A 21,221-nucleotide genomic window follows, 5' to 3' on the forward strand; every position below is an offset into this window, starting at 1 on the left:
TTTGTTGATTTTTTTTTTTTTTTTAAATACTGATGCCTTTAATGCGGTTGATGGAAGGAAATCCAAAAGGCTTGCAGTCCTTAGGCCAAACAATTATCTCCAGGGAAGTATTTTTGCAAAATTCCGTGGTGGTTTTCACTGTAGTGAGAAGGGGCTCTGGGAGCTGGGAGTAAAACAATGTCTGGAATTTCAGCTATAAAAACGAAACGCACAAACCCCTCCAGAGTGAAAGAAAAATCTTAAATGGTCGTAAGCATAAAACGGCGCAGGGATGCATAATTCCGGAGGTGTCGTTGAAGGGAATCAAGCGGGAAAACAGGGATGAAAGCAAGGCGCAGGGGAAGATGCGGGTGTCTGAGTAACAGTGGGGGGTACCTGGAGCAGGGAAGCACGGGAGGGCTGAGTAAGAACCACGGGGGCTCCTGGAGCCAAGGGGGGAATCTTGTGCTTCCAGTTCTGCGTCCTACTTGCGGTGCTGAGGTCTGCGTGAAGCGGGAGGGTCCCGGGGGACGCTCAACGCTCTCCACACCTTTCTCGTGAGGGCGACAGGAGCGGCAGACCCCGACCTCTCTGCTGAGCAGCGACAGCACCCGAGGGAACGGCTGAGCTTGTGCCAAGGCAGGTTTGGAGATCCGGGAAAGGCTCTCCCCGCCGAGAGTGCCGGGCACTGCCCAGGCTCCCCAGGGAACGGGCACCGCCCCGTGGTTTGCCAGAGCTCCAGGAGCGCTCGGACAGCGCTCCGGGGATGCGCAGGAGCGATTGTCGGGGTGCCTGTGCCGGGACAGGCGCAGGGACAGAACCGGAGCGGTCCCGCTGGGTCCCGCCCGGGCTCTGCCGCTGCGCTCCCACCGGGCGGCCGCAGGGGGCGCCGCGGAGCCCGGGCCGCGCCCGCCGCCCCTTCCGCCGCGGCGGGGCCGGCAGGGGGCGCTGGGCGGGCCCGTTCCCGTTCCGTTCCGTTCCCGTTCCGGCGGGCGCAGGGAGCGGGAGCGGCCGGGGCCGCCGCGGACATGCCCGAGCGCCGCCGCCGCTGCCGCCTCCTGCAATAATCCTCGGCGGGCGGGCGACGCCGCGCGGAGCCGCCCTCCCCTTCTCCCCATGGAGGGGCCGTACGCGCTCGGGGTGAGCGTGTTCTCCGACCAGGGCGGCAGGAAATACATGGAGGACGTGACCCACATCGTGGTGGAGCCCGAGCCGCCGCCGGCCGGGGCGCACAAAGGCGGAGCGGCGCCCGCAGGCCCCAACGCGGCCGAGCCCCCGGCCGAGAGCGGGCGGCGGCGGGGAGGGACCCCGCGGGCTGCCGAGGACGGGGCGCGTTCCCCCGGTACCGGCCCCGGCCCCGGGCGGCGGCCGCGCCGCTCCGTCGCTTTCTTCGCCGTGTGCGACGGGCACGGCGGGCGGGAGGCGGCCCAGTTCGCCCGGGAGAACCTGTGGGGTTTCATCAAGAAGCAGAAGGGTTTCTGCTCGGCGGAGCCGGCCGAGGTGTGCGCGGCCCTGCGCAAGGGTTTCATCGCCTGCCACCGCGCCATGTGGAAAAAGCTGCGTAAGTGCCCAGCTCTCGGACCCTCCGCGGGTTCCGCTGCTCTGTCCGCCTGCGTTCCGCTTCCCAGCCGCCTTTTCCTCCCCCTTTCCCGCACTATTGTGAGTGCTGCCCTCCCTCCTGCCCTTCCTCCATCGCTGCCATCCCCGCGCTGGGAATCGCAGGGCGCGGGAGCGCATCCCGCCCGCTGAGCCGAGTGATTCGGGAAAACGAGAAAAACTGGAGGGCACGCTGGGAGAAGAGAGATGTAAACACGGGGTGAGGACACGCTGCTGTGTTACGTAGCTGGGAATGGTGCGATGGTAGGGCTGCAGTTTGTTTTCAGGGTGTTAGGCATAGATTTCCAAATTCGATTCGTTGGGAAGGTCTTCATTTTGTTGCCTTGGCTAACCGCACTGAATTCCCCCTTGCATCATGAAAAGGAACAAAAAAAGTAGTTTTAGCAAACCGAAATGAGTTGGAAACGGTGTTTTTTTTTTTTTTTTCCCTAATGGTGCTTCCGACTGTTTTTGTGAGTCCTGGTGGAAGGATTGAAATGTTCATGGCTTATAACTTGCTCATGTGCGAGCGTGGGGGGAACACACAGTGTCCCTGACAAAACAGAAAACACGCTTAGCGTCTTGATGATTTTGGTAGACGTAAATATATATATTGTATGTTTTAGTTATTTAATTGCAGTAGCATAGAAGTTGAGGTCGTGAATGAGTCAATGTTTAGGAGAAGAACATGCCCAGACAAGTGACAGTCATTATTCCTGTGCTCATCCTTCTCACCGAGGTCTTGTGAGGCTGCAGGTCGAGTTTCTGAAAGGCTTTTTTTTTATTTAAGACTAAGGTCCTGATTTAAAGGGTGATTCTTTATAGAGAATGTATAGAATGAATGTGTATTGCTTATGCATTTAGGCGTTCACAAGCATCATAGAAAAAGCAGAAGCAGCGTACAGAGTGTGAAGGGAGGTGTGGAACACAGTAAAACTCGATCCAAGATCGTGACAGTGACAGTTTGACTTGGGAGGGAAACCTGAAAAGCGAGAATTGCTCTCAGAGCACCCCGGGCTTTCAACGAAGCGATGGGAGGGGCGGGGGGGGGGGGGGGGGGTGGAAATGCAGTTTCAAAAGAGTTTCATTTTCCTTTTTCTTCAATAGCAAAATAGAGAAGTGCAAATGTCAGATACTTGAGGAGATAACAGGGAAGGAACCGTGAGTTTGGGGGCACAGAGGGAAGGGTGTGAATTTTAGAAGCACCAGAACTTGACCACGGCCTTGGCAATGGGGTGTGCGGCCTCATGGGCTGAGGGCAGGGTGATAAGGAGCGAAATGTGTGAACAGGGGGAGATGGCACGGGGTGGGGGGTGCGGAAGATAAGGAGCTCAGTTTTCTGGCTGTTGAGTCCCTGGTGTGGTGTTTGTCACTGTAACTCTGTGCGAGCACCGAAGGCAGGGAGGAGAGAAGTGCAGGAAACTCTATTCAGTAATGGGTGTTTAGCAAACAGCACCGGGGCTGTGGAAGCAATTTAAATTGTTGTGAGAAACAGCACAGCTCTGGCTGGGAGCCTTTGATGGCGCTTCCAGGTTGGCTGTTTAGTAAACTCCAGAGCTTGTTTGCTCCTCCTGATTCCTGCTGCACGTGCTTAACAGCCCGAGCTTTGTGGGACAAACCCATCATTATCTCTAGTTTATAACTTCATCCTGTTACGGAGTCCCAGTGCAAATTCTGGTGGCAGGCAATAATTTTCCATATTATCACGTGTAAAGCAGCTTTTTAACTGTGTGTTGGTGACACTGTGGACGTGAAATGGAGACTGGGTTTGTTGGGATCCTGAAGTGTGTGGGAGAGTGGTTTAGAATTTGGGGTGGAGGATGGAGTCTTTATTGCTTCCAGTTGGCAGTACCAGAAAAATGAAACCAGAAAAACTCCCATTTGTCACTGGTGATCGTTTTTGGCGTTAATTCTGTGGTAATAAAATTCTCCGAATGCCAAAGGTCTTCTGGAGTAAGAGTTCATTTTGGAAGCTGCAGAATGAGTTTATGAGTTCAAAGTTACGGCGCTGGGTGTGAAGGGCAGTGGTTTTCAAGGAGAGGGGGGAAAAATGTCTTAGCAAGATGTGCTGTTGATGCTCCTGATCCGTGGAGGAGTTGGGTCCATGGATTTGGTTTTGGTACTTAAGCTCAGAAGAAAACCCAGCAGTTTTGACACTTTTTCTGGTTCCTGGTGAGACAAAATCTCTACAGAGAGAACTGGGCTGTATCTAATACTTATCTCTGAACAGGAGCAAGGCATGAACTGCAGTCTCTGGATGACAGGCAGATAATTCCTGGTTCTGCTGAGCCTAAAATCTGAGGCTGCTGCATCATTCTTTCTCCCACAAGTGGGTGATTTCCTTCTCCCTGCTCCCCATCCCCATAAAGACTGATTTGACACTCTAATATATTTTATTGCTGTTCAGGGGTTGTTACATTGACAGAAACTCATTAGTTGCAGCTTGTTTTCTGTTAAGTGCATGGTTGAAGTCCTCATTGCCACTTGGCTCCCTCCTTTGTTTGCTTTCCATTTGGAATGTGTTAGATTTAATATCCACAGTTAAAACTGCCAGACAAAGTACTTCCAGTAAGCTGATTGAATGTTTGTGTTCTTGAAATAAAGCTGCTCCTAGGGAGAAAGTGTGTTTTAGTATTTAGAACACAAAGCTATAACTGTTGGAACTTAAATGTTTCAATTGTGCTGGATGTCTTGGTAGTTCACACAGAGGAAATACAGCTTTTCTCTTCATGCTGCCTGTGAATTCTACTTCTCCAAATTCTCCTTTTCCATCAGCTCTCTTCCATGTCTTCTCTCAGGCACCTGAACATCATTCAGTGGCACTAGAACTTAAGTTCCTCATTTTTTTTTAATTCTGTTTAAAGCTTTAGAATATTAAAATATGTTTTCACAGAGGCTAAGGTGTAACTGCATTTTCCTTTTCTTTCCTCGTGTGTTTACTTGCAGTGTGTTTGTTGTGCCACAGGCACAAACAGAGAATGCAGTGCTTTGGCAGCCTGAGCTGGGTATTTCCTGCAAACAGCTTGTGTCACAGCAGAGTTGTTGTGTTGTGCTGTGTGAGCCTGACTTGTGAAGGGCAGGAGATAGAATGTGACAGGGAGATGAGGCTCCCTTTGGAGTTTGTCTGAAGACGTGAGTGGGTGCAGCGAAGAAGAAACATGAGGTTGCTGTTGACAGTTGGAATCAACTGATAACTGGGAGCTGAGCCTACTCTTCGTGGGTGCTGGGCTGGGGAGGAGGATGTTGTGGCTGGCCTGGCTCCATGGGGGTGTTGCCTCAGTCAATTTGTGCATGTTTGGGAGAAGATGGACTTGTGTGTGTAGACACAAAAAGGCATGAAAGAGGAATTTGGATTGGATGTAACTGGAGAGAGTGGTGTAACAGCAAATTTGTAGAAGTGGTTTGAGGGCAAAGCAGTTGAGGAAAGAGATTTCCCTAACTGGGTGTAGCTGTGTTATTACTCTGAATTCCAGGGATATCTCCTGTAGAATTGAAGGACAGCATACTGAGTCTGAATTATTCAGTCCTCCAAAGGGAAATGTGAGTAAAACATCTGAGATGTCATTCAGTACAAAATGTTGCTGTTCAGCCTATGAAAGTCAAATAGCAGTTTTTCTCCCTTCCAAGGGGATCAGGAATGTCCACAAGTCCTCATTGCCTGTCAAATATCCAGACAAAACTGAATTTAGGATGTTTCTACTACTTCAGACAGGGAAGCGAAGAGTAAAATCTCAATGAAAGACTTGACTGAGCCCCCAGGGAACACATCTTCCCCTGTGTTCTTCTAGTGATGCTTGGAAGATCAAACCAGAGACATTTTTTGGAACCCTGTTGTGGTGCTTTGGTCCTGTTTAAGCTAAGTTTAAGTCAGTTTAAGCTGAGGCTTGGGAAGGATGTTAAAGGACATGGGGACACCACTTGGCCTGGCTGTTGTTGTCACATCCCACAAGCCTCCGAGATGCCCTTCAAGACATTCCCAGCTCCCCAGACCTAAACCTGTGTTTTTTGTCTGTGTTTTGCCTCGTTTCTCCTTGCAGCAGAGTGGCCCAAGACCATGACAGGCCTGCCCAGCACGTCGGGGACCACGGCCAGCGTGGTGATCATCCGTGGCTCCAAGATGTACGTGGCCCACGTGGGTGACTCAGGAGTGGTGCTGGGGGTCCAGGATGACCCCAAGGATGACTTTGTGAGAGCTGTGGAGGTGACACAGGACCACAAGCCAGAACTTCCCAAAGAAAGGGAGAGAATTGAAGGCCTTGGGGGCAGGTAGGTTTGTTTGCTTTTACTGAGCTAAGCTTGAGCTTGTTGTGGGAGGACACACAAGGAGCTGAATCTCAGCCATTTCTCTTTTGTCCTTTTTATTTTTCTTACAGTTAATTGGGGAATAAATTGCAGGTATCCATTGTTACACGGTTGTGGTTTTTGCTAGTGGTTTATGGTATATCCAGAATTTTAATTTCCTGGTAGATCACACAGCTGAGGGATGGTTGCAGTCCTAAATGTTCACCGACTTCTTGCAAGCAGAGATGTTAATTTTTGGCCTATTTTCCTTTAAATTCTGAGGAACCTGCAAGTTGGGCAAATTGCCTTTTCACATAGGTAAAATGATACAAGGTCTGAAATATCCAGTTTGTCACAGGCATTCTGCATTGTCCCTGAGATGACAGTGGCAGCTGTTGAATAGGTTCCCCAAAGCTTCTGCTTGGGGAACATGAGAAAAAGAATCCTGGGTTTGAAACAAAACCCTACCTTTGCTGTTTGAACACCACAATTTAGCACCTGTCTTTTCAGGAGCCATGCCTTTCCTGGCAGGAGCTGGCAGATGTTGGCACATCCAAGCTGGGCTTGGGTGTGTGTTCCCTGGAAGGGAGGGGAAGCAGGCAGGGCTCTGTCAGGTGGCACAAATGTTTGGAGACAACCCCCAGGGCCTCACCAGATGGATGGGCAGGTTTCCCTCCTCGGAGCAGGGATCACTGGAGGTTTTCCTGCTGACATCATTCATCTGGGAGCCCTGGCAGCCCATTAACCCTCAGGTATTTGTGTCTCTGGCAGGTGGGAGGGAGGTGATCAAGGGCTGTTTTGCAGGAGGGATAACCTGCAATTTTGCTGTAGGTTTCCAAGGTTTATCTCAGAGATTGGAAGTCTCTGGTGCTTCAAAGATGCATCCCCTGAAACTTAGTATCTACATGAATGGTTAATTTTTTCTGTTTTTACTGAGACTCATCCTGTTTTTCCCAGGCTGGCTGTGAGGCATGTGGTGGGAGTGAGGTGGAACTGTGCCTTGTCTTCCATGAGAGCAAACTGGGAACAGTTAATAAGAGACCATGAGGGAATCTTCCATCAGAATGCTCTTTTCCCAGTAACAGTCTGAGTGTGGAATGAGGTTTTCTTTCCAAGAGTGACTGAAGTGAGCTCTGTGTGATCGTTAGTTGTACAAGTGGATGAGGTCAAGTTTTAGGATGTGGTGTTTGTGACTTTGCTGTGCTCTGGATGGAGTTGAACATGCCCTTGTTGTTAAAGCCTTTGAAGTGTTAGGAAGTGCATCTTGAATGGCTTCAGCATGAGGAATCTTGAGGCTGTTCCAGAGCTGCTCAGTTTCTAATTACCAATGGCTGTTCCTTGGATGAAAGGAACTTTCAAGTATCCAGTTCCTAACTTGGTTGGGACCAAGCTTTGCTAGCTCCTGGTTTCATTAGCTCTTATTCCTTGATGGTTCATACTTGGTCTTCTTTCTTCTCTGCCTGACACAGCTGCCCCAGTTATTTGCTCTGTAGCTCCTTTGACCCTCCAGTGCCATCTGGGAGAGCTAAACCAGTGCTCAGTGCCTCAGAGCAGGTGTTCACATGCAAATGCAGAGCTGTTCTTCCTGTCTCCTGCTTCCTGCAGACACCAGCGTGGGACAATTTCTCTTTTGTGTCAGCCTCCTGTTCCTTCCATTAAGCAGATCCTTCCAGGAGGCTGCTCCTTTCTGTTCTGTGGTTTCAATTGTGCCATGCTGCTCTGTGCAGCCAAACTTTGGGAGATGGAGAAGGCTGAAGGAGGAACTGTGTGGAATTTAAACGTGAACAAGCTGATGTTGATGGGGGGCAAACCCACTTCTGCTCTGTCTCTGACAGATTAAAAAGACACTCTTGCTTATGTTGTCACCAGCCAGAATTTCTTCTAGGTCTTCATTACCTTGCTTTTTATTTTTTTCTGCCCTTCATTTCTCAGTTTTCCCCTTGGCTTTATACGGAACTATTTAAATGCTATCACGATTTCAAAATACTTCATTGTGCTGATGAACTTCCCTGAGGGAGTTATTATTACCTCCACATTTGCATATTTAACTGCTTTTACCTCCTTGACACCAACTTCCTGGTTCCTGCTGCTAACCTCTGGGCCTCTCTGGTGTTTCAGTGTGATCAATAAGTCTGGTGTGAACCGTGTGGTGTGGAAGAGGCCCCGGCTGACCCACAACGGCCCCGTGCGCCGCAGCACCGTCATCGACCAGATCCCCTTCCTGGCTGTGGCCAGAGCCCTTGGTGAGTCCCTGAGCTCAGCTCCTCCCCTGGCTTTGCCAAAGCACACCATTGAGAGGGTTCTTCTCACTTGCCTTCTCAAAATCTGGGCCTTTAGAGTGTGTTTTTAATACAATCATACTGCATTTTTTGAGCAATGCTGTAATTAAGGAGAGGAGAACGTGGCTTGTAACTTGCGGGGTTTTTGTTGTCAGCCCTGAAAGGATGGGATTTAATTTTACCAGCAACTAATCAAAAATTATACTCCCATTATCTCAGTGATAAAGAGACAAATGTGCTCTCCCTCCTGGAGACACACGGGGCTTGCACATTTTCATTTGCACCAGAAGTGAAGTTTTTCTGAGAGGTGTATGAATTGCTTCATTCTTTCTTTTGTGGAGAATCTTTTTGGTTTTTTTTTTTTATACTTGGCATAGAATGAGATGAAAGTCAAATATTTTTAACTGTAACTTGCCTTTTTGGCAGCACTGGAAATGAGAAGCTGTCTATGAGAAATGCCTCATTCCAAGGACAGAAAGGGATATTGCAGGACTAGAAAATTTATGATGAATGTTTTTTTGGGAAGTACTTCTTAATTGAATTATTTGGTATCTTTTACTCATGGGTGTTAGGGTTTCTGGTAATTTTTCTCCTTAAATTCCATTGTAGAATGCCAATCTTTGGCTGTTCATGCTTTTTTTCCCTTGTGCAGTGAAGAATCTTCTATGCATGCATGCCCAGAATAGGTTGGATTTGATGGGATTGTGGTTTGTACCTGGAAGAGCTGTGCTGTAGTTCCTTGCTGGCAGTTTGGCAGGCCCATGGCAGTGCTGTCAGTGCTCCTGGGTCAGCTGGCAGTGCCCATGGGGACAGGCTGTTCTGGGACCAAGGTCTGGATCATTCCAGAGCCTTGCTGTGTCTCATTTCACAGGCAGGGAATAGCTGTGCCACAGGGATTTGTCCAGAGAATTTTGCAGTGATAGTGAACATGGAAAAGTCAGCTGTGTGTCAAGCAAGAAGTCACAGGTGCCTGAAAATTAAAAATTTTAATTTTGAGGACCTTTTCTCAGTATCTGAAAGTCTTTGTGTGTCATATTTCAGGTAGGATAAGAGTTTATTTTGTGCTTAGGAGAAGTGACTTGAGAATTTGAGTAAATCCTTTGCAGTTAATAGATGAATAGCAAAAAAACCTTCATCCCCTGAGCAGCACATCCCTGGTCCCTCCTGCAGGACAGGGGAGGTGTTCCTCCTGGATTGCAAAATGTGGACACTTAATTTTGATGCATCTTTTGTTCCTGTGATTGCAAGTTTGTTGCCTAAGGAGCTCTCTGCCTTTTGATCTGATTGCTGCCAGCAAGCTGAACCAAAGGATTTGGCTGGGGTTTGTGTGCAGATGGGAATTCAAGGAACCATGCATTTGTTAGCCCCCAGTGCATTCTTTCCCAGCAAGTGCATGGAGAGATTATTACTGGAGAGTTTTCAGGTGCAAAAAATGGGAATACCTATCTCTTATTATCAATTCTTGGTTTGAAAGCTGAAACCCCATGCTGGGATCAGCCTCCCCTCCTGCCAGGTCCCAACCTGGATAAAAATTTTATAATGGGACAAGAAGAATCTCTCAACAGAGAAACTCAGAGTTGGGAATTTATTGTATTTAGAATGGGGGAGATTAATCTCTAAAATATAGATCACATGGTGTTTTAAGTGTCTCTCTCTTACAACACTTTAAAATATTTTGGTGTAGTCTTATCCCCCAGTCTTTAGGTTTAGTGCACTCTTAAGGAATTCAGGAAAGGTTTTGGAAATTGCAGGAATAAAGCACTGTGGAAAACTTGCATCCAACCAGCAGAAAATCCTGGTGCAGAAGGAATTCTTGTGGCCAGATTATTTTTGTTAACATACCCTTTCCTGTTCTGGTTGTCAGAAGTGCCCTTCTGCCCCAAAATAAGTATTTGTGGTATGCACAGTGGCTGTGTTTAAGTATTTAAATGATGTTTAATTTATTTATAGCACCATAACAGTCAGAAATATTTGGGTTTTGTGCTGTCCCTGTAAAGAGTCTGTAGACTGTTTTAATGTACACAGCAGGCTTCTGTGTCTTCTAATAAACCATTTTAAGCTGTAGTAGAATTCTGTTTTCACAGCTACTTCTGCTAACATTTTCTGGGCGATGAGAGCATCTTTTGTTTTTAATTCTGATTTGCCTTGAAATAGATACTCCTGAATCTGTGGTGAGGGATTGCCTGGCACTGCTGGAGCTGTTTGGGAGGTGTTTAAATGAATGAAATGATGAAGCCTGAGCCAGGAGCCCGTTAGTTCAACCACTCCCTCCTGTGGGAACATGAACTCTGCTTCCCCTGTTTGTTTTTTTAATGTAGGATTATAAAAGACTCACCCCTGTATTTCAGGTGGAGCAGCCTCCACCTTAAAGGTTTGACTCTTCCCAAGGACAGGAATGTCCTGCTGCCCTCTAGGAGCAGTTCTGAACCAGAACACGGAATCCACATGGACCTGCTGCAGGAATCTCTGACAGGGATAGAGAAGCTGTTTTCCAGAACAACTGACTGGATGCCAGAACTGTTTTGTGAAGCTCTCTGAATGCACATACCATGAAATCCTGGAGAAGAGGCTATGGCTGACCTCAAATGATCTGAGGAAATTCCTCTGTAAGATGTTAGGGTTGTTTACATGCATTTAGCTGTTTTTAAAATTAAATTACCAAACAGAATGGGCACAGCTGCCACTCAGTTTTTCTTTCCTGCTCCATTATAGGCCATGATTCTGAATCACATAGAATTGTATAAGTTGTATTTACATCGATTTCCAGCTTCTCTTGATAATTGCTCTTCTGTTTTATCTCTATAAAACCAGACAAATTTGGGGTGCATTTGGGGTTCTTTTCTTGTCCTCATATCAGGATATCTTGCTGTAGGTTGTACAATTTTGTTCAGCCCAGAGACAAAATAATAAATGTGCTCTGCTCTGGGGATCTGTGTGTTGCACACATCATGTGAGGGCACCTGTGGCTCGTTGTGGAGAAAAACTTTAAAAAGCTCTGGGATTAATCAAACTGGGGTTTTATTTTGGATTGATTTATGAAAGTAAACTTTTCTTTCCTCTGTTAAAACCAAAAGCCCTTTTTATATGCAAAACAGCCTCTCCAGAAACTGAAATTAAAGACTTGATTTATGTGATTTCTGGACATGCTTTTGCTTCTAAGAAGGCTTTGGGATTAATTCAGTGCAGCCCACTTACATGATGGGTATTTTTGTTTGTAACTTCCATTACCTCCCTGGCAGCACTTAGAAGTAGGTTTGTTGTTGTATTTTATAAGCTAACAGTAAGCAGATAAGAGACTGCATAGTTTAAAATATTCTTACAGGCAGCTAAATTAGTTTCCTGCTCCTTTAATATCTGATTTCAAACATTTATTTCATTTAGTAAGATGCAGTGTAGATCTCTGTATATTGTTCTGGTTTGAGTCAGGACTAAAACAGGTTTTTCTGGAAGATATGGCAGGAACTACATTAATATCTTTTTCTTTTGTTTTGTTTGGAAAAGAAATATGCAAACCTCACACTGAAAGAAATACACTCCCAGCGTGTTAGTTTTTAAAGAGCAAGATTGTCCAGAGTTTTGTAAATGTTTGGGTTTTAATTCAGAACTAAAATAGTCTGGCTCTCAGATGGAAGCCTGAGAGCCTGGCATTGCATGCCTGTAGCACCAGCCTCTGGCACAGCCCAGCTTCCCAGGCTGCCAGAGGGTCACTGCTCTGTCTGCTTGCTTTGGAGCACTATGAAAGACTTCAGAGCACTTGGAAATGCTCAGGGAAATGTTCTCTGCTTTCTGGCTGCTCTCCTCTCCCTTTTCCCTTCCCACAGCTGTGACAGAGGCTGCCGTGGAAGGAACCTCTGCAGGAATCTCTTGTGTTCCTGGAAGGCTGAGGGGGCACAGCTGGGCAGCAGCTCCACAAAGCTTTGCCTTAGACTTGGCTTTGCCCTGCAGGGTTAAAAAAAACCTAAATAAAAATATAAATGTCCCCCACCCTGTGAGATGGGTTGGCCTTGCTGGGCTCAGAGGTGGGAGGGTCTGTGAAAGTCACTCTGTGCCCTTCAGCAAATTTATAATCCTTGTAGCTGGCCTTGTGAGCACTGTGATATTCCCAGTTGTCCTGTGAGGAACCTCCTTCCTCTTGGAGCAGATCCCCTGGAAGCAGTGTGATGATTTTGGCCGTTTCCTCGGGAAGGGCAGCAGATGGACACCATGACACGTGTGTTAAAGAACCCAAATTAATGAACATCAGGTTATTTTTATCACCCAGCACAGTATTTTTAATTACAAAAAACCGATTCAGCTAATAACATTTTTTTGTCCATTCTCCTACATGAGTATGAACAAACTGGCAAACAGCCGTGTAAAAATATTCTGTATATTGGAAATGGATGCTGTTTTTGTTTTACCTGCCGTGGCCGTGACACAGCAATGTGAGAAACTCTGAGTGCAGGAAGACTTTCCGTGGCAATTCACATCCAATAATTGCTCAGCTCTCGTGTTACAGTATTTATTTTGATTTCACTGCCAGCTGGCTTTGTCGGGAGCCCGTGGCAGCCGAGTGCACCTCTGGAGGAGCAGGCTTGGCTTTTAATTAGCTCTCATTAGCAGCATGTGCTTGTGGGGCTGCTGCGGCCAGGCCAGGGAGAATCGGGGCTTTAATGAGGGTGGGCTGCGGTGGAGTGCGGTAATTGAGTTGAAATATTCTCTTTCCTGCTTCTGGAAAAGTCTTTTCAACTGGTTGATAGCTTAAGGCAAAGCTAATGGAGACAAGGAGGAAGACAAAAAGCTTATTTATTGTCTTTAAAAGGGTGCTGATGGATGTGGAAGAAGCTCCGGGCTTTGTCCAGCAAAAAGCAAAGGAAGAGCCTGACAAAACCTTACCCTTGAGTCATTGAGCTTCTGTTTGCTGCTGAGTTCTGACATCTTAATTAATGTCTGCTTTTAAAGCTGTGTGTTCTGCACAAAAAAAGCAAGCACTGGTAGCCAATGCTTGCAAATAATAATAATAATAATGTTAATTTTTTTGTTGCTTACCACTACAGGAAGCTGTTTGTGAACACGGAAATACATTTTAAAAAGAGATGTTAGGGCAAATTATTATTATTCTTGATTTGAAGGCCTAGCCTTAGAAAAGGTTTTTAACTTTTTCAAGTATACTTGATAAATAGAATTGAAATAAATTGATATGGAAATGGATTTTTCTGCTGGAGTAGTTTTTATTTGAGGATGGTTTGAAGGGAGCTCTTGAAGCAGGGGATGATTTGACTCAGATGTATTATTCTGGTGAGGTGACCCCAAACTCATTCACACAGTGAGAGAGATTTTAAAATAGCAATGTTCCCTGCATGAGGCCATCCTAGGGAGAGGCTTGAGCTCTTATTTGCTGCCTTCCTGCTGGAGCTCAGGCAGTGCCCGTGTTCCTGTGGCTCCTCTCCAGCTCCCAAACTTGGCACGAGGTGCTGAGCTGCAGAGAGCCCCGTGTGGCTTTGCAAGTGATGCTCAAGCTGTGGGAGGAAAAGGGATGGCAAAGGGAATTTAACAGGGAAAAGGCTTCAGTCTCCTCCTTTGCTTTTTCCTTTGTCCCTTCCCTGTGGCACCTGCACGCACAAATATTTGCACATTTGGTGTGGGATCAACAAAGTAAGATTTAACTTCTGTTTAAGGAGAACTTGGTTTATTTAGACAGGTTTTAGTTTGGAGAGTGGTTGAAGTTTCACCATTTTCTAGGTATTAATCTGTTTCATTTTTCCTTTTCCTACAAATACTTGTTTTAGGAGAGTAGAAGACCTCTGATTACAGCTTGGTTTAGTTTAAATATGATTAGAAGATGACAGCAGCTGAGCAGTGACTGGGCTGGAATTTCTTTATGCTCCTGCTGGTGACTCAAAGCTGATGAAGTTGGTTTTCCTGGGAAGGAACATTTTTCTCTATTTTCCAAGAGTGAGATTTCTCACGTGCTGTGTAACAATTCCAACCCATTTTCTGCTTTGCCAGGTGATCTCTGGAGCTATGACTTCTACAGTGGGGAGTTTGTGGTGTCCCCCGAGCCCGACACCAGCGTGCACACGATCGATCCCCAGAAGCACAAGTACATCATCCTTGGCAGTGATGGGCTCTGGAACATGATCCCCCCTCAGGATGCCATCTCCATGTGCCAGGATCACGAGGAGAAGAAGTATTTCATGGTGAGAGCAGTGGCCAGAAGTCAGTGTGGAAATGTCATCCTTGTTACCTCTAAAAATTGTTCGGTCTGGTCGGGATGCAAAACTCCCCACAGAGCTGGTGGAGTTTAGGCAGATGGATGGTTTTGCCACAACCTAGAAGTTGGTACAGTGTGGCTGTGTTAAATACCATGGGTCTTAACATAGTTTCAATTACTTGCTTTATGTTTTGGGGAAATTTGACTAGCAGGGTGTTGTCTGTTGGTAATAAAGGAGATAATGAGTTTTTCTGTAAGGAAGTTATGCAAAATGCTGTCTGAACATTAAATTTATTTCACATTAAGGTGCATGTTATAATGCAGACTGTTTAGACTGAATTAAATCACTCTCTGATTTATTTTACAAAACAGTTGAGAACTTATATTGGAGCATCAGAGAGTAAACACTCTGCAAACCCCACGAGGTACTTTGGAAAGGCTGTAGGTTTTATTCCAACCTATTAAAAGCTACTGCTGTGTTACAAACTATTGATGCTGTTTGAAGCACTGTATATATGGAATATACCACAAACTGATTTAAAGGTGGAGTTAAGAAGGAAGATGTGTTTAGTTAGTATTTCTGGAGGCACTTTGGGGCATGGTTTGTAGGAATGTGTGTGACATGAGGTGCCTTGCAGTGGCTCTGTGAGATGGTGGCTCTGTGTGATGCCCTGTGTGACACCCTTGTCCCCTGCATGTCCCCCATGTCCCCAGGGTGAGTGTGCCCAGATGCTGGTGGCTGTGTGATGCTCTGTGTGACATCCCTGTCCCCTGTGTGTCCCCAGGGTGATGGCTCTGTGTGATGCCCTGTGTGACATCCCTGTCCCCAGGGTGATGGCTCTGTGTGATGCTCTGTGTGACATCCCTGTCCCCTGTGTGTCCCCAGGGTGATGGCTCTGTGTGATGCTCTGTGTGACATCCCTGTCCCCAGGGTGAGGCTCTGTGTGATGCCCTGTGTGACATCCCTGTCCCCCTGTGTCCCCAGGGCCATGCTCTGTGTGATGCCCTGTGTGACATCCCTGTCCCCCGTGTGTCCCCAGGGTGATGCCCTGTGTGACATCCCTGTCCCCCTGTGTCCCCAGGGCCATGCTCTGTGTGATGGTTCTGTGCGATGCCCTGTGTGATATCCCTGTCCCTCGTGTGTCCCCAGGGCCATGCTCTGTGTGATGCCCTGTGTGACATCCCTGTCCCCCTGTGTCCCCAGGGCCATGCTCTGTGCGATGCCCTGTGTGACATCCCTGTCCCCCGTGTGTCCCCAGGGCCATGCTCTGTGTGATGCCCTGTGTGACATCCCTGTCCCCCCTGTGTCCCCAGGGCCATGCTCTGTGTGATGGTTCTGTGCGATGCCCTGTGTGACATCCCTGTCCCCCGTGTGTCCCCAGGGTGATGCCCTGTGTGACATCCCTGTCCCCCTGTGTCCCCAGGGCCATGCTCTGTGTGATGGTTCTGTGCGATGCCCTGTGTGACATCCCTGTCCCCCTGTGTCCCCAGGGCCATGCTCTGTGTGATGGTTCTGTGCGATGCCCTGTGTGACATCCCTGTCCCCCCTGTGTCCCCAGGGCCATGCTCTGTGCGATGCCCTGTGTGACATCCCTGTCCCCCCTGTGTCCCCAGGGCCATGCTCTGTGTGATGGTTCTGTGCGATGCCCTGTGTGACATCCCTGTCCCCCTGTGTCCCCAGGGCGAGGCTCGGCAGTCCTGTGCCCGGATGCTGGTGGGGCGGGCTCTGGGCCGCTGGAGGCAGCGGATGCTGCGGGCGGACAACACGAGCGCCATCGTCATCTGCATCGCGCCCCTGCGGGAGCGCGGCCGCTGGGACGGTGACGAGGAGCTGGTGCTCAACCTGGCCGAGGGGCCCAGCTACAGCAGCCCCGATGCCAACAGCCTCACCCCCTCCCGCTGCTGCACACCCCCCCTCAAGGTAAGGGCTCTCCCTGTGTCCCCCTTCTGCCTCCCCCGGCTCCCCGGGGCGACCAGAGATGCGGTAATCCTCGGAGAAGCTCCTGATCTGTCGGTTTGCATCATTATTTAATGTTGCTGGTTTTAATTTTGGATTTTTGCTGGGTATGTATAGGTAATTATGACTGAGGTCGGCTCAGTTGGTTAAAATGTGGTGTTGCTATTCCATGACCCTTGTGGGTCTCTTCCAGCTCTGGATGTTCTGTGAAAGCTACAGTTCTGTCCTCAATAGTTTCACCTGCAAAGGTTTGGAGGACTGGACCAACTTTTAACAATGTTTACTAAAATACTTTTAACACTCTGTCTTTGGTGTTCCAATGTATGAATTTTCAGAATTGCTGCTGGTTGTTTATTGGTAGCTGTTGATCTGTGTTCCCTCCCTAATGTGGAAGAAATTAGTTCTGTTGCTTTGCAAACCTTGACATTCCTTGTTTCTTAAAGTAAATTTTCTGACATCCTCCCCAAAATTCAAGGCAGCCTTTTGAGAGCAGAGAGGAACCAGGGTGGGGATCAGAGGTGTAAAAAAAGGAAACCATCCAATACACCTTCTTAGAAATTAAACCTGGGCTGCAGTTTCTCTTCCTCCTTGCCAGGTGCTTGTGTAGCTTGCCCAGCCCAGGGATTGCAGATTGTGAACCTGTTCCTGACAGGGTGTGCTTTGATTTTTTTTTTTCTTTTTTTGTTGTTGTGGTGGTGGTGTTGGGCTTTTATTTTTTTAAGGTTATTTTGTTCCAACACATGTTGCTGTAAAGAACATTTTCTTTCTGGGCTGGGAGGTCTCATTATCTTCTTTGGTTGATTTGATGTTCTTTGTTGGAGGCACAGACATCATAACATAAGGTCTTTCTGGAGGCTGCCAGTTTGAGTTGTTAACATAAAGCAGAGCTCTTCAGAGGGTTTTTGTTTTGTTGTTTTGTGGCTTTTCTTCCTCCCCCCATCTAAGAACTGGAGTGTAGTTATGAGTGGCTGTTTGTTTCAGTAATTACCAGCTGCTCCTGATTTAAGTCACTGTCCTTTGATGTTCTGCAGAATCTTCAGATAATTGTCCTTTGGGCAAAGGAAAAGAAAGCAGAAATTAGAAAGGGAGTTTTAAACATTCCCTTGGGAGAAACAAGCTGCTAATAAAATGGCAAGCTTCAACTTTGTCTCCTCCCCTTTCATCTAGTGGAGCAAAATCCATGGAAAGAGCTTTAAACCTAGCAAAATCTTGAGGAAAAGAATTAAATTGTAAGTGTTCCTGAAATTTTTCAGTCACAGTTTCTGTGAGGGAAGCAGGGATGGCCTTGACGCCTGACAGCTGCTACCTGCCAAAACAATTAGTTTGGAAATAGATGGAGACCAAAGTTTCTTAATTAAACAAAAGTATTTCTTAATTGCTTGTCCTTCTGGCAGTTATTATTAATACCAAATTAATTCCAATATTCCTGAGGCCAGTGAGGAAGATTGATTGGATTGTTGAGAAATTCAGCTGGTGATTTGTGGTTTGTTTTTTTCCTGTTTTGTTACACCACTCTCCATCCTCTGCCTTTCCTTGGCTTCCCAAAGCCTTGTTCAGTCTCAGCTGTTTGCACCAGCAGGAGATGTTGGGAAAAAGAGCCACAACATTAAATGTCTTGCACAATAAAAAACATAAAACTTAAGTTTTATGTGACACAATGTCAGAAATTAAATGGAGCAGCTGAAGCAGTGTTGCCAGAGCTGCTCTCTGTGTGTGATCTGGTGTCCTTCTGGGTTCTGCAGCTACTGAGATGAAGACTAACCTTTAAAATTCCATTCCTAAAGGTCTTGCCTCTTGTGTTGCTAAATGTTACCTAAAGGAATGTTACCTAAATGGTTATTGTCTGCACGTGGGGAGCTACGGAGGAGCAGGGAGGAGTGGAAAAGCAGTGTGCATGGTGGGAACAATCCTGATTATCTTTTCACTTGGAGTGCATTTTATTAAAGCTGGAGTTGTTCTGGGTTATGGCTTCAGAAGCATCTGTTTATTTGCCTGAGATGTGTCCCTGATTGATTCAGCTGTGTGCATTTTGGTTTCCAGCACATGATTTTCTTAAAATAATAGCTGCCATTTGCCTTCCACTGAGGGTGTGTAGTGTGGCCTTTAAATTTACTTTTGAAGGACTCACCCAGTAACCAGGGACTTCTTCGCAATTAAATCTTTAATAAGGTCAGAATTCCTATCTTCAGGGCACTGCATAAACACTAATTTTCATAATCCCCTTGTGCATAGTGAGAGCAAGTATTGTCCCCATTTTCCTGTTGGTAAAAGTGAGAATGAGGCAAAAAACCACTTCTTAGAGGCTGCAGAAGAGGTGAGGTCAGAGTTCAGGAAGTGCCTGGTTCTTGAGACCTCACTGACTCTGCTTCCCAGGGGCTGGCTGGATGTGATGTGAGGGATCCAGGGGCAGTAAAAAGTGTAACTTTAATGATAAGCAATACAAAGTGTAACTTTGCACAGCGAACAGGAATATTTTCAGATGGCTGTGTCTGTCACTGCCCCTCTCTGTGGGGAGTTGTGAGCAGTTTGTCCAGCCCCTGATAACCTGGTGTGCACTAACTGAGAGTGCTGAACGTGACAAAGGTCAGGAGCCTCTTGCTGCTGTTTGCCGTGATGGAGGGGAAATCCTGTCTGAGTGTTGGAAATGCTGCTGCTGAGAATTGCAGAGGTTACAGGCACCGTTTGTTCCCCTGAATTCCCAGCAGCTGCCTGCAGATCCCTCGGTGTTCTGCAGCTGCACTTCACATCCCCAGTCAGAACTGTTTCTACCTCTTAACAGGGAGGGAAGATAAGTCTGCTTTGGAGTAGGTTTTTCCTGCCTTTAATAAGGTTGAGGGGAATTCTGTAAATGCCACACACTGTCTCCACCCTCATAGGATAAACTCTGTCCCTGGAAGTGTCCAAGGCTGGGTGGGACAGGGCTTGGAGCAAGCTGGGAATAATGGAGGTGTGTGTGCCCATGGCAGAGTTTGGAATAAGTGATCTTGAAGGTTTCTTCCGAAATAATTTTGTGATTCTATCACTATATTTACGCTATATTTATGTTTCCTTTTCCTTCAGCTCCTAGAAGATGACCCCTGGCCACGACTGAACTCTGCTGAGCCCATTCCTCCCCTCCTGCACAGCAGCATGCTCTCAGAAAAATACCTGGAGCTGCCAAACGATATTGCCAAAAGCAGTTCACCTTCCTCCGGAGGAACCCCGAAGGATTCGGCCCCGCAGGAGGAGAAGTGCAGCAAAGCCCTGGCTTTGAGGCTACAGGAATCCTACAGCAATGGTTTGTCAGTCAGCCTCTCCCCTTCCAACTCTGCCAACTCAGGCACGGACCAAAAAGGCTTCAAGGTGTCCCCTAACGGCCCGAGCAAGGCGCAGGACGCGGAGAGGACGCCCCCGGCCAGCTTTAAGCGGACATTGGAGGAATCCAACTCGGGCCCGGCGGTGAAGAAGCCGCGGCGGGGGCTGGGCCGGGCTCCGGGCGAGGGCGCAGCCTCCACCCCGCAGCGCAGGACCCCGTCCAAGCTGGCGATGCGGCGCAGCCTCCGCGGGCAGAAGAAGCTCGGCAGCTCGCTGTTCCACCCGCCCAGGAAAGCCGTGTGCGTCTGCTGAGCCTCCTCCTCTTCCTCCATCCCCGGTTCTGCCAGTGGGTGCACAAGTTTGAAGCTCTTCCCGTTGATCTTTTTTTAAAGTAGGAACTTTTTTTGGTATCCGACAGCTTTATCCCGGCCTTGTACTTGCTTGTATTATAACTGTGAATTTTGTAGATGTGTAGGGTATAAGTCACTGTAAAATGTGTGTAAATTTGTATTCCTTCATATAAATGTAGTCTCTTTTCTTCCTTGTATAATTGTTATGGCGGGGCTAAGCCTTGTTTAAAAAAAAATCAAAACAAAAACAAAAAGTAAAATAATCCTTTTTCTTAATTTACTAAAGTCATCAAATTTGTATATGCTTCTTGTGAGGAGAATTTCACAACTTTTTAACGAAAGTAAATTATTAAACAGAATGGAAGATATGTATTTTCGTAGTCTGATACGTTCCACCTAAAGTGTGTCTTTTAGAGAATACACTAGGTCTATATTTTGGTTTTAAATTTTAGATTTCTCTACTCAGAAATGAAATGTATGTGGAAGCAGAGATTTGAGTCTTGCTTTACACACCTCAATGTTGATTTCATGTTAATTAAAATACTATGCAGTATCTTATTTAGTTGTATTTTTTGTAACAATAATCGTCAAAAGTATTTAGCAAAAAATGTGTGTTTTAAGAACCTTTAACTCCCCAGAACATCCAACAAAGCCATTCCCATGCCCTGTTCCAAATGATGGCATTTTATCCAGGCATCACTGCCCCACAGAGATGTGTTTTCTGCTATTCCAATACCAATGGTGCTGCTAATACCTTTCAACACAAGTTCTTAAATTATTTTATGACTATTTTCATCGACTATGTGGACCATGTGTATGTTCACCTCAATAAAACACATGAAAATTTGATGGGGATGCTTTTTATTTTTAAATTATTTCAAGCTTAAGTTTTTATTTATTCAGCAATGAAGTATGAATTTATTATTACAACAAATATTAATATTTATCTGGTATTCATTAAATATCTGAATACTCTCCCCTTTTTCACTGTGGCTTAGGAAACAAGACACCCCACTTTAGATTTATCACAGAACTGATCTTGGCACTTTATCCTGAATGTTTAACTGTAGGAATATAATAATTTTTAAAATTTTATTTTGATGGGAAAGCAAAAGGCCAGTACTTTATTCCAGGGGCCAGGATGGTTATTTATAGAACCCAGTTCTTTACTGCTGGAACAATAAAACAGGGGCTGGAACCAGGCCTGCTATCTATATGTGTTTCCATGGTTACAGAAATCCCAGGGGATTTTATTCCTGAAAATGTTTCCTTTCATCCATGCTGGGAACACA

At 46.7% G+C, this 21,221-nt stretch overlaps 1 protein-coding gene across 1 annotated transcript; it reads left to right on the forward strand.

Annotated features, from left to right (window-relative positions):
* The first annotated feature begins 995 nt into the window (after nt 1–995).
* PPM1D (protein phosphatase, Mg2+/Mn2+ dependent 1D) lies at nt 996–20,758 on the forward strand. Its single transcript, XM_062506851.1, has 6 exons — nt 996–1,540; nt 5,613–5,841; nt 7,975–8,099; nt 14,124–14,314; nt 16,010–16,249; nt 19,346–20,758. Exons 1-6 carry the CDS (start codon nt 1,096–1,098, stop codon nt 19,889–19,891), a joined length of 1,776 nt encoding a protein of 591 aa, XP_062362835.1. The 5' UTR covers nt 996–1,095; the 3' UTR covers nt 19,892–20,758.
* The last annotated feature ends 463 nt before the right edge of the window (nt 20,759–21,221 follow it).

The sequence above is a fragment of the Cinclus cinclus genome, chromosome 22 (assembly GCF_963662255.1).
Source record: "Cinclus cinclus chromosome 22, bCinCin1.1, whole genome shotgun sequence".
Taxonomy (NCBI): domain Eukaryota; kingdom Metazoa; phylum Chordata; class Aves; order Passeriformes; family Cinclidae; genus Cinclus; species Cinclus cinclus.